Raw genomic sequence first — 16,965 nt, 5'->3', positions numbered from 1 at the left:
TTATCAGTAACTTGGGTTGAAACTGGTGTCGATTCCTAGCATGCATGTACACTGATGTACAATCCGCCTTGAATGTCTCTAGTTTTGGATTGGAGGTGTAGACATATCGACTGAGGTTCAGTATCTTGTCTACAACTTGCTGATTCCGTAAAAATCATCATTAAACTAATCTTCCTTTTAAAAATATCGTGAAAATTGTCGACTACGATATCCATCCAGTGCATATGTATGTCGTTTGAAAAAAAAATGTGCCTTAGTTGCCTCCAAGACAACAGGATCATTTTGGAACCACTATCGGTGTAAATACATAATCAGGTGGGGTTGTTCAAACCATAACACTATAAATCAAGTTTTCATATACATTCTGAATTCTGAAAATTGGGGTTATCGATGTAACAGGTAAGGTTTCAGAATGTATATGAATACTTAATTTATAGTGTTGTGGTTGTTAACTGATGTCATATGTTACTCAGAATCCCGAAACCGAGCCCCTGTGTGCCCCGCTATAATTAACGCATGTGTTCAGATCTTCAACAGCACAACCAGAGCAATTCCTTGTTCCTCGGCGAACTGTGGACGATCACTGTATCGCCACTAGTGGTATTTAATTCACCTTTGTCAACTTTGCTTTTGACTTCGGATGTCAGTGACATAAATAACGCTTCAACGTTGGTAGAACTTTTGGCACTGGTTTCCATGAACGTAATACCTAGTCTTTCACCATATTCCTGAAAGTGAAGAAAATAGGTATTATAGTATGCTTAATTTTCGAGACGAAATCGCCTTCAAGTTTTATATTCGTCGTTGGGTCTCTTAATTTAGACATTTTAAGTGTTTAGTCTGTATTGTAATGGATATGACACCTTTTCTATATAATTGGAACTTAAATATTCCAGCCGCCACATAACAACAACGGAACAACTGAATTTTGTGTATGTCAATATTTCCCAACGTTATACACATTGTATTCTCGTTTGTCTCTTAGTTTTAGCCATTTAAAATTCATAGCTATGCATTGCATCTGATATAACACCTTGTCCATATGTGGAACTTGAATAACAACAACGGAACATTGTCAATATTTCCCAGCGTTATTCAAGTTGTATTCTCAATAAATGTATATAGATAAAATATAGAGGTAAAATAAAATTATACAAATATTGATTGGCGAAAGACAATATTAGTGGAACCTTTATCCAATAAGTCGATTATATTCCTACCTTGCCCATGGTGTATGTCACTACCCGTTGGGGTGTCATGTCCGATTTGTTCCCCACAAGAATCATAGGGCTGTCGTAAGTGCTGTATTTGTCAACCTCCTGAATCCATGTTTCCAAGTTTCGGAATGATTCCTAATTAAACAAATTACATTATTCCTAATTAAACAAATAGCAATCGTTAATATTTTTTTTAAATGTTCACTACGTATTTAAAATTTATTCATTTTCAGTTTTAATGGACTATCTTCAAACTTGCAACAAAGCCAGAAAAAATATGTATTATTTATAGGGAAATCTTTATCTAAGAGTAAAGAAATTAAAATAGTGATATACAGTGTCCTAATGGATTACGTATCAGTATAACAATATATTCGTATTTTAGCTCCTGTATTTGGCTTAATTAAACAAATCCCTGTGTACTAGGTCTAGGAGCCGCGTACGTTTCACCACCGTAAAGTATGCAACCAATAAATATTGTTATCCTGCAGCTGCCACCGCATTTTCGGAATACACCAACCAAATATATTTTTGCTGTATACGGCAGTGACGGAAAACAGCTGTATTTTTGGAATCTTAGCACGTGAGTTAATTCGACTGACCTACTTCAAAGTGAAACAACGTTAAAAGGCGAACATATTTCTATCGTTTTTGACACCGTTTCACTTCAAAATGATTGTTTTTGATGACTGTTGCAGGATAAATAGAATACAAGGTCAGTGTCTTAAAATATAAGCTGTATTTTTGGCTACTCGCCAAAGCTCGCCACTTTTGTCTTCCTTTACCCTTGCCAAAATACAGCTTATATTTCAAGACACTGACCATGTATTCTGTATTTACACATTTTATTTAAGCATGATAATTGTGATTTACCGTTACTTGCCATATCAGTGACGTCATAGACCAGCATAATACCATGAGCTCCGCGATAGAATGACGACGTAATGGTTTTTAAACTCTCTTGTCCCGCCGTGTCCCACTGTCAAATAGACAAGATTTAATACCATGGTTGGATATTAAGCGACGTCATATTGATGTAACCTTGAAATAACACCGAGATAAATATCAGCCCTGATGGTCTTCATTATAGTAAGAAGAGTTTTTTTCCGACCTTTGCTGACCAAGTAAATTTGTATGATGATTACTCCAGGCTGAGAAAATATGCATTCTTTCGTTTATACGGTATTTATTAAGTGTTGTGAATTGACTATCAAAATTAACTAGGTGAATTTGTCAATCTCATTACCGTTAGACTTGAAATAACCGCTCTTCTTAATTTTTGGTGATTCATTGGGTGAAAGTGAGATTTAATCATATTTAACGTTCAATACAAGAGGATATGTCAGTGCGTTGTTAGGTACATAATTATGTCCATAGGTTTTTGCCGAAAAAAAACCCCAACAAAAACAATCTAAAATATATAAAATAGACTCACTATTTGAAGTTGTACTGTTTTGTCCTCAATTTTCAGTGTTTGGTTTTTCTGTAAAATAAAGGATCAATTCTTCATTAGTACATTAGTACACACTTTAATTCATATTAGTGACAGACAATGCATATTTAAGAATTATGAATAGTTTCCATTGGGCACCGGAAATATTTCGAACAATCTTTACTGCTGTAGAAGGAATTACACAAAATGATAATCTGTATGTATAAGAGAACTTACAAAGTCTACTCCAATAGTAGAGATGTATGTGTCTGAGAATACGTCATCCTGTAAAATAAAGATTCAGGTATTCATGTGGTGATCAGTTTGATAGATAACACTATAATTTAAGAAATGTGAATAAAACTAGAAACGTATATTACTGTATCATAAACATCCCCTATTTATTCATTTTATTTCTACTCTATTACAATAAAGAAACATATTTTATATATATTCACGAGATTACATAAACAATACTTATTGATCAAAAAATTATTTCTATTGTTCACTAACTGTTTACATGTATTACTTAATAATTCAGAAAAATTGTTTCATTTTCTGATAATTTAAGATATTTAAAAGTTTTGGATTTATTTCAAGCTTATGGTGCTTGTTTTCTTTAATTCCCTTACGTTCTTGCGTATATATATTAAATATCCTTTGTTGATCAAGTTAACAGTACAGACATGCTGGTAGTAATTAAACATATATCATCACGTGACTTCCTATTTCATAAACATTATTAAATAACGAAATCTGATGACATAAAACTTACCGCGAACCGGAGTAACAGGGAAGATTTTCCTACACCCGAGTCCCCTATCACTATAAACTTAAAAATATAGTCGCTGAAAAGAGAATAAATTGAAATGCTTCAGGAAATACACGATAGAAAAAATAGTAATATTCGGTTGTCCGTGAATGTTCTCTATCCACTTCTTTTTTATTGCTAAAAGGGTGTACTAGGGTACGTACATTATTAAAGTGATGCCAGTTTTTATAGTTATCATTTGATACATTTAAACTCCAAATGTGCCTATTTTGTAATGAACAATGTTAGCGCTATTTTCTCCCCCATTATAACATGTGAATATAAAGATAAATTATAAAGAAAAAATATAAAGATAAATTGTTACATCAAATGCTAAGTAATTTGTGTATATTTTTAGATACAATGAGGATTAAGTGGTCATTATACCCATAACACTTTTTGATTAGGAATACAAATATGAATGATGAAAAATAATGAATCATTATTGGGGTTGGTAGCGGTTAACCGTTCATGACGTTACTGGCCTAATAGTATTTTTGCTATAATCGGAAAAATAATTTTCGTTTGATTTATCTCCCTTGCATTACTATACGCCGTCTTGTTGACGAACCAGGCACAGGTAAACAAGAGCGTAACTAAGTGGCAAGGCCGAAAATAACATGGCTAGGAAAACTAATCACTGGTCTTATTATCATTCCAAAGCCCGCATTTGTGTTCATTTTTTGGGTCAGTCTTGTACAAATAGATCTACCTTCATTATATACGATCGCACCTGCACTGCTGTAGCTAAATCAAAGGATTGGGAATATTTTAAACGACAGAACGATTATATATCTAATTAGTTATTGTCAAATGACCACACACTTACTGCTTGTCCATGATTATGTTGTTAATGTACGTGGGGTGTCCGTCTACTTCTGTCGTGAACTGTAGACCTCTAGAGCGATGGGTTTTTACCCGCACAGGGATACCCCTTCTCACCAACACTATAGTATATCAATATTAAGCTATAGGTGTAATATAGATATAGGGGGTATATATAATAGTCCGAAATATCTTATGGACCTGATCAAGTCAATATATGCTGGGTGTTTATTGATTATATCTATATATAACAGTCCGAGTTTCCTTTGGTTTACTGGACAATAATTACATATGCCAGTATTTCTTGTTTTGATCGATATACTGGTATACCATATGAACGCTTTGTTTCTAAATTTAGAACAACCCGAGCACGTGGTCTACATGTTTCTTGATTTGGAACGTATATCGACAAATCGCTATAATGTGTATGTCACGTTTTAATTAATTTCAATACTGACACGATTCTGAATTAACCGGCGTTCTCGTCCTCCCTTTTATTCCAATATTTAGAATTATGACATTTATTTTATTATGGACTATTGCTTCTTCAGTCGTCTCCAAGAATTAAGGACAAAACAGCTATATGGTGTAGTTCAATGAATTTTTCACTCCATTGTTTCTGATTCAGTACCGAACGGTGCTAAAATCTTACTAGTTATTTGTCATTTGCCATATCCTTTGTCCATCAGTTTGTAAATATATATTTGTTTAATAGTCAAATGCCATTATACAAAAACATCAAAGCATCAAGTTTTGTGCAACATTTTATTATAACAATGGTATAATTACAAAAGTATAAACATTTACAAAAAAAATCATATTCTTGTGATCGATCAAATCGATGGATAACAATTTATCAAAACATACAAAAATAGTTAACATTTGGATAAGCAAATAATCTACATCATAAGTTTCGCGTAATAACTACAGCGAAGTCTCTCTATTAAGACCACCTGTATTTTTGTGTCATTTCATGACAAGAAGCGATCACACGAGTACATTGATTATAAGATTTAATACCTCATAGAAATGTATTCAGAAACTAATAAACGAGGACAAATGCCCTGCGTTAATTTTTGGCAAATACATTAAGATAGTACCATGTGGCTACCAAGAATTTATGCAAAAATTATTTTACGAGAAAACTTAAAGTGTTTTGTAAAATTACAGTATGGTAAATTATGCTAACACTTCTTTGTTTAAAATATCACATGAGTAGTGTAAATATCTATCGGTGTTTGATTAGATAATTATTAAATATCAATCACCATTACTCGTGTACTAACATATATAATGTATATCAAATGTAATTAGAGTGCTAAACACCTTTGTTCTGAACAACTTTGCTAAAAATCCATTTTACTTCTGTACAAATGTTAAATTTACATCTTTAATATACTGTACATATATTTTTATTCATTTATTATACACTAAATATCATTACCACTGACTGATGTTGAATATCTCTGTAAAATATATATACTGTGTATGTATATACATTTATCTCGTTTCCATGCTGAAGATTCTTGAGCTCCTATTCGTGGGCAGCATCTCCGAATGTCATTATCAGTCTCTTGGATTGAAACTGGTGTCGAATCCGAGTATGATAATATCTCTATCACATAATGTTAAGATAACAATGTACAGAATTGACGAATGTCATTATCAGTGACCTGTATATAGAACTGATGTCGATTCTCTAAACATAGTATATGTACCTCATTTTCATCCCAACAGATTTTTTATATTTTGATCGCAGCATCTCCGAATGTCATTACCAGTAACTTGGCTTGAAACTGGTGTCGATTCCTAGCATGATCATATCTCTATCACATTGAAAAAGATCATGATGTACAATATAGTATTGACGAATGTCATTATCAGTGACTTGTATATAGAACTGATATCGATTCTCTAAATATAGTATATGTACCTCATTTTCGTCCCAACATAGTTTTTATATTTTGATCGCTATAATTGAGAGCAGCATCTCCGAATGTCATTACCAGTTACTTGGATTGAAACTGATGTCGATTTCGAGTATGATAATATCTCTATTACACTGGACATTATTCGATAGCGACGTACAGTACAGCATCGACGAATGTTATTATCAGTGACTTGTAAACATACAATATGTACCTCATTTTCATCCCAACAGATTTTTATATTTTGATCGTTGTAATTGAGGGCAGCATCTGTGAATGTCATTACCAGTAACTTGGATTGAAACTGATATCGATTCTTAGCATGCACTGTACACTGATGTACAATCAGCCTTAAATACCTCCAGTATGGGATTGCAGATATAGAAATGTCGACCGAGGTTCATTATCTTGTCTGCAAGTTGGGATTCTTTATAACATAACTGAACTATTTTTCCTTTTAAAAATCACGTGAACATTGTCAATTTCAACATGTTGATGGCATATGAAGAAATGTGTGCCCTAGTAACTTCAAAGTCAATCGGCTCATTTTGGCACCACTTATATAAAGGCACTATCTGTATTAATACAGAATCAGGTGGGTTGTGACAAGTAGCCTCTAATTATATGTATGACCCGTTATAGTTAACTCCTGTCTCCATGTCTTCAGCAACATAACCAGGACGATTTCTTGTTGACCGGCGAACTGTTGCGGACAATCACTGTACCGCCACCAGTAGTATTTAATTTGCCCTCGACAACTTTGCTTTTGACTTCGGATGTCAGTGACAAGAATAACGTTTCAACGTTGGTAGTACTTTTGGCACTGGTTTCCAAGAACGTGATACCTAGTCTTTCAGCATATTCCTGAAAGTGAAGAAAATTGGTATTATATTATGCTTAGTTTTCGAGACGAAATTGCCTTCAAGTTTTTTAAATATTTTTTTTGTCTCTTACTTTTAGACATTTTAAGTGTGTAGTATGTATTGTAATGGATATGACACCTTTTCTATATAAGTGGAACTTAAGTTTCCAGCCGCCATCTTACAACAACGGAACAACTGAATTTTGTGTATGTCAATATTTCCCAACATTATACAAATTGTATTCTCAATAAATTCATATAGATAAAGTATAGAGGTAAAATATATAAATTATTGATTGACGAAAGTCAGAATTAGTGGAACCTTGACCAACAAGTTGATTATATTCCTACCTTGCCCATGGTGTATGTCACTACCCGTTTGCCTGTCATGTCCGATTTGTTCCCCACAAGAATCATAGGGCTGTCGTAAGTGCTGTATTTGTCAGCCTCCTGAATCCATGTTTCCAAGTTTCGGAATGATTCCTAATTAAACAAATTACATTATTCCTAATTAAACAAATAGCAATCGTTAATATTTTTTTTAATGTTCACTACGTATTTAAAATTTATTCTTTTCCAGTTTTAATGGACTATCTTCAAACTTGCAACAAAGCCTGAAAAAAATATGTATTATTTATAGGGAAATCTTTATCTAAAAGTAAAGAAATTAAAATAGTGATATACAGTGTCCTAATGGATTACGTATCAGTATAACAATATATTTGTATTTTAGCTCCTGTATTTGGCTTAATTAAACAAATCCCTGTGTACTAGGTCTAACGTTAGGAGCCGCGTACGTTTCACCACCGTAAAATATACAACTAATAAATATTTTTATCGTGCAACTGCCACCGCATTTTCGGAATACACCAACCAAATATATTTTTGCTGTATACGGCAGTGACGGAAAACAGCTGTATTTTTGGAATCTTAGCACGTGCGTTAATTCGACTGACCTACTTCAAAGTGAAACAACGTTAAAAGGCGAACATATTTCTATCGTTTTTGACACCGTTTCACTTCAAAATGATTGTTTTTGATGACTGTTGCAGGATAAATAGAATGCAAGGTCAGTGTCTTAAAATATAAGCTCGCCAAAGCTCGCCACTTTTGTCTTCCTTTACCCTTGCCAAAATACAGCTTATATTTCAAGACACTGACCATGTATTTTGTATTTACACATTCTATTTAAGCATGGTAATTGTGATTTACCGTTACTTACCATATCAGTGACGTCATAGACCAGCATAATACCATGAGCTCCGCGATAGAATGACGACGTAATGGTTTTTAAACTCTCTTGTCCCGCCGTGTCCCACTGTCAAATAGACAAGATTTAATACCATGTACGATTGGATATTAAGCGACGTCATATTGATATAACCTTGAAATAACACCGAGATAAATATCAGCCCTGATGGTCTTCGTTATAGTAAGAAGAGTTTTTTTCCGACCTTTGCTGACCAAGTAAATTTGTATGATGATTACTCCAGGCTGAGAAAATATGCATTCTTTCGTTTATACGGTATTTATTAAGAGTTGTGAATTGACTATCAAAATTAAATAGGTGAATTTGTCAATCTCATTACCGTTAGACTTGAAATAACCGCTCTTCTTAATTTTTGGTGATTCATTGGGTGAAAGTGAGATTTAATCATATTTAACGTTCAATACAAGAGGATATGTCAGTGCGTTGTTAAGTACATATGTCCATAGGTTTTTGCCTAAAAAACCCCAACAAAAACAATCTAAAATATGTTAAATAGACTCACTATTTGAAGTCGTACTGTTTTGTCCTCAATTTTCAGTGTTTGGTTTTTCTGTAAAATAAAGGATCAACTCTTCATTAGTACATTAGTACACACTTTAATTCATATTAGTGACAGACAATGCATATTTAAAAATTATGAATAGTTTCCATTGGGCACCGGAAATATCTCGAACAATCTTTACTGCTGTAGAAGGAATGACACAAAATGATAATCTGTATGTATAAGAGAACTTACAAAGTCTACTCCAATAGTAGAGATGTATGTGTCTGAGAATACGTCATCCTGTAAAATAAAGATTCAGGTATTCATGTGGTGATCAGTTTGATAGATAACACTATAATTTAAGAAATGTGAATAAAACTAGAAACGTATATTACTGTATCATAAACATCCCCTATTTATTCATTTTATTTCTACTCTATTACAATAAAGAAACATATTTTATATATATTCACGAGATTACATAAACAATACTTATTGATCAAAAAATTATTTCTATTGTTCACTAACTGTTTACATGTATTACTTAATAATTCAGAAAAATTGTTTCATTTTCTGATAATTTAAGATATTTAAAAGTTTTGGATTTATTTCAAGCTTATGGTGCTTGTTTTCATTAATTCCCTTACCTTCTTGCGTATATATATTAAATATCCTTTGTTGATCAAGTTAACAGTACAGACATTCTGGTAGTAATTAAACATATATCATCACGTGACTTCCTATCTCATAAACATTATTAAATAACGAAATCTGATGACATAAAACTTACCGCGAACCGGAGTAACAGGGAAGATTTTCCTACACCCGAGTCCCCTATCACTATAAACTTAAAAATATAGTCGCTGAAAAGAGAATAAATTGAAATGCTTCAGGAAATACACGATAGAAAAAATAGTAATATTCGGTTGTCCGTGAATGTTCTCTATCCACTTCTTTTTTATTGCTAAAAGGATGTACTAGGGTACGTACATTATTAAAGTGATGCCAGTTTTTATAGTTATCATTTGATACATTTAAACTCCAAATGTGCCTATTTTGTAATGAACAATGTTAGCGCTATTTTCTCCCCCATTATAACATGTGAATATAAAGATAAATTATAAAGATAAAATATAAAGATAAATTGTTACATCAAATGCTAAGTAATTTGTGTATATTTTTAGATACAATGGGGATTAAGTGGTCATTATACCCATCGGTGATTGTAACGTAATCAGAAGCCTTGGCCTAATAGTATTTTTGCTATAATCGGAAAAATAATTTTCGTTTGATTTATCTCCCTTGCATTACTATACGCCGTCTTGTTGACGAACCAGGCACAGGTAAACAAGAGCGTAACTAAGTGGCATGGCCGAAAATAAAATGGCTAGGAAAACTAATCACTGGTCTTATTATCATTCCAAAGCCCGCATTTGTGTTCATTTTTTGGGTCAGTCTTGTACAAATAGATCTACCTTCATTATATACGATCGCACCTGCACTGCTGCAGCTAAATCAAAGGATTGGGAATATTTTAAACGACAGAACGATTATATATCTAATTAGTTATTGTCAAATGACCACACACTTACTGCTTGTCCATGATAATGTTGTTAATGTACGTGGGGTGTCCGTCTACTTCTGTCGTGAACTGTAGACCTCTAGAGCGATGGGTTTTTACCCGCACAGGGATACTCCTTCTCACGAACACTATAGTATATCAATAGTAATTAAGCTATAGGTGTAATATAGATATAGGTGGTATATACATGTATAATAGTCCGAAATATCTTATGGACCTGATCAAGTCAATATATGCTGGGTGTTTATTGATTATATCTATATGTAACAGTCCGAGTTTCCTTTGGTTTACCGGACAATAATTACATATGCCAGTATTTCTTGTTTTGATTGCATTAGAGGTGGTCACATGCTGGTCGATATACTGGTATACCATATGAACGCATTGTTTCTAAATTTAGAACAACCCGAGCACGTGGTCTACATGTTTCTTGATTTGGAACGTATATCGACAAATCACTATAATGTGTATGTCACGTTTAAATTAATTTCAATACTGACACGATTCTGAATTAACCGGCGTTCTTGTCCTCCCTTTTATTCCAATATATATAATTATGACATTTATTTTATTATGGACTATTGCTTTTTCAGTCGTCTCCAAGAATTAAGGACAAAACAGCTGTGTGGTGTAGTTCAATGAATTTTTCACTCCATTGTTTCTGATTCAGTACCGAAAGGTGCTAAAATCTTACTTGTTGTTTGTCATTTGCCATATCCTTTGTCCATCAGTTTGTAAATATATATTTGTTTAATAGTCAAATGCCATTATACAAAAACATCAAAGCATCAAGTTTTGTGCAACATTTTATTATAACAATGGTATAATTACAAAAGTATAAACATTTAAAAAAAAAAACCATCATATTCTTGTGATCAAATCGATGGATAACAATTTATCAAAACATACAAAAATAATTAATATTTGGATAAGCAAATACTGTAGATCACTACATCATACGTTTGGCGTAATAACTACAGCGAAGTCTCTCTATTTAGACGACCTGTATTTTTGTGTCATTTCATGACCAGAAGCGAGTACATTCATTCATTATAAGATTTAATACCCCATAGAAATGTATTCAGAAACTACTAAACGAGGACAAATGCCCTGCGTTATTTTTTTGGCAAATAAATTCTTAAAACGTGTGGCTGCCAAGAAATTACCGCGAAAATAATTTTACAAGAAAACTAAGTGTTTTGTAAAATTACAGTATGGTAAATATGCTAACACTAATTTGTATGAACTATCACACGAATAGTGTAAATATATATCAGGGTGTGATTAGAATATTATTAATCATCAGTCACAATTAATAACATATATAATGTATATCAAATGTAATTAGTGTGCTAAACACCTTTGTACTGAGCAATTTTGCTAAAAATCCATTTTACTTCTTTACAAATGTTAAATTTACATCTTTGATGTACTGTACATATATTGTATATACACTAATCATACATCAAATATCATTATCACTGACTGATGTTGAATATCTCTGTAAAGTATATATACTGTGTATGTATATACATTTATCTCGTTTCCATGCTGAAGATTCTTGAGCTCCTATTCGTGGGCAGCATCTCCGAATGTCATTACCAGTAACTTGGATTGAAACTGGTGTCGATTCCGAGTATGATAATATCTCTATCACATAATGTTAAGATAACAATGTACAGTACAGAATTGACGAATGTCATTATCAGTGACCTGTATATAGAACTGATGTCGATTCTCTAAACATAGTATATGTACCTCATTTTCATCCCAACAGATTTTTTATATTTTGATCGCAGCATCTCCGAATGTCATTACCAGTAACTTGGATTGAAACTGGTGTCGATTCCGAGTATGATCATATCTCTATCACATTGAAAAAGATAATGATGTACAATATAGTATTGACGAATGTCATTATCAGTGACTTGTATATAGAACTGATATCGATTCTCTAAATATAGTATATGTACCTCATTTTCATCCCAACAATTTTTTTATAATTTGATCGCTATAATTGAGAGCAGCATCTGTGAATGTCATTAACAGTAACTTGGATTGAAACTGATGTCGATTCTTAGCATGCACTCTACACTGATGTACAATCCGCCTTAAATATCTGCAGTATGTGATAACAGATTAAGTAATATCGACCGAGGTTCATTATCTTGTCTACAAGTTGGGGATTCCTAATAACATAATTGAGCTAATTTTCTTTTTAAAAATCACGTGAACATTGTCAATTTCAACATGCTGATGTCATATGAAGAAATGTGTGCCCTAGTATAACTTCTAAGTCAATCGGCTCATTTCGGCACCACTTATATAAAGGCACTATCTGTAATTATACAGAATCAGGTGGGTTGTGACAAGTAGCCTCTAATTATATGTATGACCCGTTATAGTTAACTCCTGTTTCCATGTCTTCAGCAACATAACCAGGACGATTTCTTGTTGACCGGCGAACTGTTGCGGACAATCACTGTACCGCCACCAGTAGTATTTAATTTGCCCTCGACAACTTTGCTTTTGACTTCGGATGTCAGTGACAAGAATAACGTTTCAACGTTGGTAGTACTTTTGGCACTGGTTTCCAAGAACGTGATACCTAGTCTTTCAGCATATTCCTGAAAGTGAAGAAAATTGGTATTATATTATGCTTAGTTTTCGAGACGAAATTGCCTTCAAGTTTTTTAAATATTTTTTTGTCTCTTACTTTTAGACATTTTAAGTGTGTAGTATGTATTGTAATGGATATGACACCTTTTCTATATAAGTGGAACTTAAGTTTCCAGCCGCCATCTTACAACAACGGAACAACTGAATTTTGTGTATGTCAATATTTCCCAACATTATACAAATTGTATTCTCAATAAATTCATATAGATAAAGTATAGAGGTAAAATATATAAATTATTCATTGACGAAAGTCAGAATTAGTGGAACCTTGACCAACAAGTTGATTATATTCCTACCTTGCCCATGGTGTATGTCACTACCCGTTTGCCTGTCATGTCCGATTTGTTCCCCACAAGAATCATAGGGCTGTCGTAAGTGCTGTATTTGTCAGCCTCCTGAATCCATGTTTCCAAGTTTCGGAATGATTCCTAATTAAACAAATACATTATTCCTAATTAAACAAATAGCAATCGTTAATATTTTTTTAAATGTTCACTACGTATTTAAAATTTATTCTTTTCCAGTTTTAATGGACTATCTTCAAACTTGCAACAAAGCCTGAAAAAAATATGTATTATTTATAGGGAAATCTTTATCTAAAAGTAAAGAAATTAAAATAGTGATATACAGTGTCCTAATGGATTACGTATCAGTATAACAATATATTTGTATTTTAGCTCCTGTATTTGGCTTAATTAAACAAATCCCTGTGTACTAGGTCTAACGTTAGGAGCCGCGTACGTTTCACCACCGTAAAATATACAACTAATAAATATTTTTATCCTGCAACTGCCACCGCATTTTCGGAATACACCAACCAAATATATTTTTGCTGTATACGGCAGTGACGGAAAACAGCTGTATTTTTGGAATCTTAGCACGTGCGTTAATTCGACTGACCTACTTCAAAGTGAAACAACGTTAAAAGGCGAACATATTTCTATCGGTTTTGACACCGTTTCACTTCAAAATGATTGTTTTTGATGACTGTTGCAGGATAAATATAATGCAAGGTCAGTGTCTTAAAATATAAGCTCGCCAAAGCTCGCCACTTTTGTCTTCCTTTACCCTTGCCAAAATACAGCTTATATTTCAAGACACTGACCATGTATTTTGTATTTACACATTCTATTTAAGCATGGTAATTGTGATTTACCGTTACTTACCATATCAGTGACGTCATAGACCAGCATAATACCATGAGCTCCGCGATAGAATGACGACGTAATGGTTTTTAAACTCTCTTGTCCCGCCGTGTCCCACTGTCAAATAGACAAGATTTAATACCATGTACGATTGGATATTAAGCGACGTCATATTGATATAACCTTGAAATAACACCGAGATAAATATCAGCCCTGATGGTCTTCATTATAGTAAGAAGAGTTTTTTTCCGACCTTTGCTGACCAAGTAAATTTGTATGATGATTACTCCAGGCTGAGAAAATATGCATTCTTTCGTTTATACGGTATTTATTAAGAGTTGTGAATTGACTATCAAAATTAACTAGGTGAATTTGTCAATCTCATTACCGTTAGACTTGAAATAACCGCTCTTCTTAATTTTTGGTGATTCATTGGGTGAAAGTGAGATTTAATCATATTTAACGTTCAATACAAGAGGTGTGTCGGTGCGTTGTTAAGTACATATGTCCATAGGTTTTTGCCGAAAAAAACCCCCAAAAAAACAATCTAAAATATGTAAAATAGACTCACTATTTGAAGTCGTACTGTTTTGTCCTCAATTTTCAGTGTTTGGTTTTTCTGTAAAATAAAGGATCAACTCTTCATAAGTACATTAGTACACACTTTAATTCATATTAGTGACAGACAATGCATATTTAAAAATTATGAATAGTTTCCATTGGGCACCGGAAATATCTCGAACAATCTTTACTGCTGTAGAAGGAATGACACAAAATGATAATCTGTATGTATAAGAGAACTTACAAAGTCTACTCCAATAGTAGCGATGTACGTGTCCGAGAATACGTCATCCTGTAAAATAAAGATTGAGGTATTCATGTGGTGATCAGTTTGATAGATAACACTATAATTTAAGAAATGTGAATAAAACTGGAAACGTATATTACTGTATCATAAACATCCCCTATTTATTCATTTTATTTCTACTCTATTACAATGAAGAAACATAATATTATTTTATATATATTCACGAGATTACATAAATAATACTTATTGATCAAAAAATTATTTCTATTGTTCACTAACTGTTTACATGTATTACTTAATAATTTAAGAAATATTGTTTCATTTTCTGATAATTTAAGATATTTAAAAGTTTTGGATTTATTTTTAACATTGAATGGGAATATATTTCAAGCTTATGGTGCTTGTTTTCTTTAATTCCATTACCTTCTTGCGATTATATATTAAATATCCTTTGTTGATCAAGTTAAAAGTACAGACATGCTGGTAGTCATATATCACCATGTGACTTCCTATTTCATCAACATTATCAAATAACGAAACCTGGTGACATAAAACTTACCGCGAACCGGAGTAACAAGGAAGATTTCCCTACACCAGAGTCCCCTATCACTATCAACTTGAATATATAGTCGCTGAAAAGAGAATAAGTTCAAAGGCTTTAGGAAATACACGATGGAAAAAAATAATAGTTGTAGTTACATACATGAATACTATGTTCGGTTGTCCGTGAATGTTCTCTATTCACTTATGTTTTATTGCTAATAGGATTTACAAGGGTACTTTATTAAAGCGATGCCAGTTTATATAGTTATCATTTTATACTCCAAACGTGCCTATTTTGTAATGAACACTTTCAGCGCAATATTCTCCCCCATTAGAACATGCGAATATAAAGATGAAATATAAAGTTTAAAATATAAAGATAAATTGTTACATCAAAGGCTAAATAATTTCTGTATATTTTTAGATACAATATGAGGATTAACTGGTCATTATATCCATAACCCTTTTTGATTAGGAATACAAATATGAATGATGAAAAATAATGAATCATTATTGGGGTTGGTAGCGGTTAACCGTTCATGACGTTCCTGGCCTAATAGTATTTTTGCTATAATCGGAAAAATTATTTTCGTTTGATTTATCTCCCTTGCATTACTATATGCTGTCTTGTTGACGAACCAGGCACAGGTAAACAAGAGCGTAACTAAGTGGCAAGGCCGAACATAAAATGGCTAGGAAAACTAATCACTGGTCTTATTATCATTCCAAAGCCCGTATTTGTGTTCATTTTTTGGGTCAGTCTTGTACAAATAGATCTACCTTCATTATATACGATCGAGACTCTGCCACCTGCACTGCTGCAGCTAAATCAAAGGATTGGAAATATTTTAAACGACAGAACGATTATATATCTAATTAGTTATTGTCAAATGACCACACACTTACTGCTTTTCCATGATAATGTTGGTAATGTACGTGGGGTGTCCGTCTACTTCTGTCGTGAACTGTAGACCTCTAGAGCGATGGGTTTTTACTCGCACAGGGATACCCCTTCTCACGAACACTATAGTATATCAATAGTAAGCTATAGGTGTAATATAGATATAGGTGGTATATATAATAGTCCGAAATATCTTATGGACCTGATCAAGTCAATATATGCTGGGTGTTTATTGATTATATCTATTTGTAACAGTCCGAGTTTCCTTTGGTTTACTGGACAATATAATTACATATGCCTGTATTTCTTGTTTTGATTGTATTAGAGGTGGTCACATGCTGGTCGATATACTGGTATACCATATGAACGCTTGGTTTCTAAATTTAGAACAACCCGAGCACGTGGTCTACATGTTTCTTGATTTGGAACGTATATCGACAAATCGCTATAATGTGTATGTCACGTTTAAATTAATTTC

The 16,965-nt window shown here is 33.0% G+C and overlaps 3 protein-coding genes across 3 annotated transcripts; all 3 read right to left on the bottom strand.

Annotated features, from left to right (window-relative positions):
* Window positions 1-63: 63 nt before the first annotated feature.
* LOC117324582 (ras-related protein Rab-1A-like) lies at window positions 64-4,300 on the bottom strand. The gene is made up of 7 exons (XM_033880502.1): window positions 4,290-4,300; window positions 3,425-3,521; window positions 2,887-2,934; window positions 2,653-2,700; window positions 2,101-2,196; window positions 1,221-1,352; window positions 64-728 (listed from the first exon to the last, which is right to left on the bottom strand). Exons 1-7 carry the CDS (start codon window positions 4,298-4,300, stop codon window positions 531-533), a joined length of 630 nt encoding a protein of 209 aa, XP_033736393.1. The 3' UTR covers window positions 64-530.
* A 2,321-nt stretch (window positions 4,301-6,621) lies between these two features.
* On the bottom strand, window positions 6,622-10,530 carry LOC117323042 (GTP-binding protein YPTC1-like). The gene is made up of 7 exons (XM_033878034.1): window positions 10,422-10,530; window positions 9,620-9,692; window positions 9,082-9,129; window positions 8,848-8,895; window positions 8,298-8,393; window positions 7,427-7,558; window positions 6,622-7,077 (listed from the first exon to the last, which is right to left on the bottom strand). Exons 1-7 carry the CDS (start codon window positions 10,430-10,432, stop codon window positions 6,877-6,879), a joined length of 609 nt encoding a protein of 202 aa, XP_033733925.1. The 5' UTR covers window positions 10,433-10,530; the 3' UTR covers window positions 6,622-6,876.
* A 680-nt stretch (window positions 10,531-11,210) lies between these two features.
* LOC117323041 (GTP-binding protein YPTC1-like) lies at window positions 11,211-16,617 on the bottom strand. Its single transcript, XM_033878033.1, has 7 exons — window positions 16,493-16,617; window positions 15,603-15,675; window positions 15,041-15,088; window positions 14,807-14,854; window positions 14,257-14,352; window positions 13,387-13,518; window positions 11,211-13,038 (listed from the first exon to the last, which is right to left on the bottom strand). The coding sequence occupies exons 1-7, from the start codon at window positions 16,501-16,503 to the stop codon at window positions 12,838-12,840; spliced, it is 609 nt and encodes a 202-aa protein (XP_033733924.1). The 5' UTR covers window positions 16,504-16,617; the 3' UTR covers window positions 11,211-12,837.
* Between the last annotated feature and the right edge of the window lie 348 nt (window positions 16,618-16,965).

Source organism: Pecten maximus, chromosome 3 (genome assembly GCF_902652985.1).
Source record: "Pecten maximus chromosome 3, xPecMax1.1, whole genome shotgun sequence".
NCBI classification, from domain to species: domain Eukaryota; kingdom Metazoa; phylum Mollusca; class Bivalvia; order Pectinida; family Pectinidae; genus Pecten; species Pecten maximus.
The sequence above is the reverse complement of the archived record's forward strand: the minus strand, read 5'-3'. Positions and strand labels throughout refer to the sequence as shown.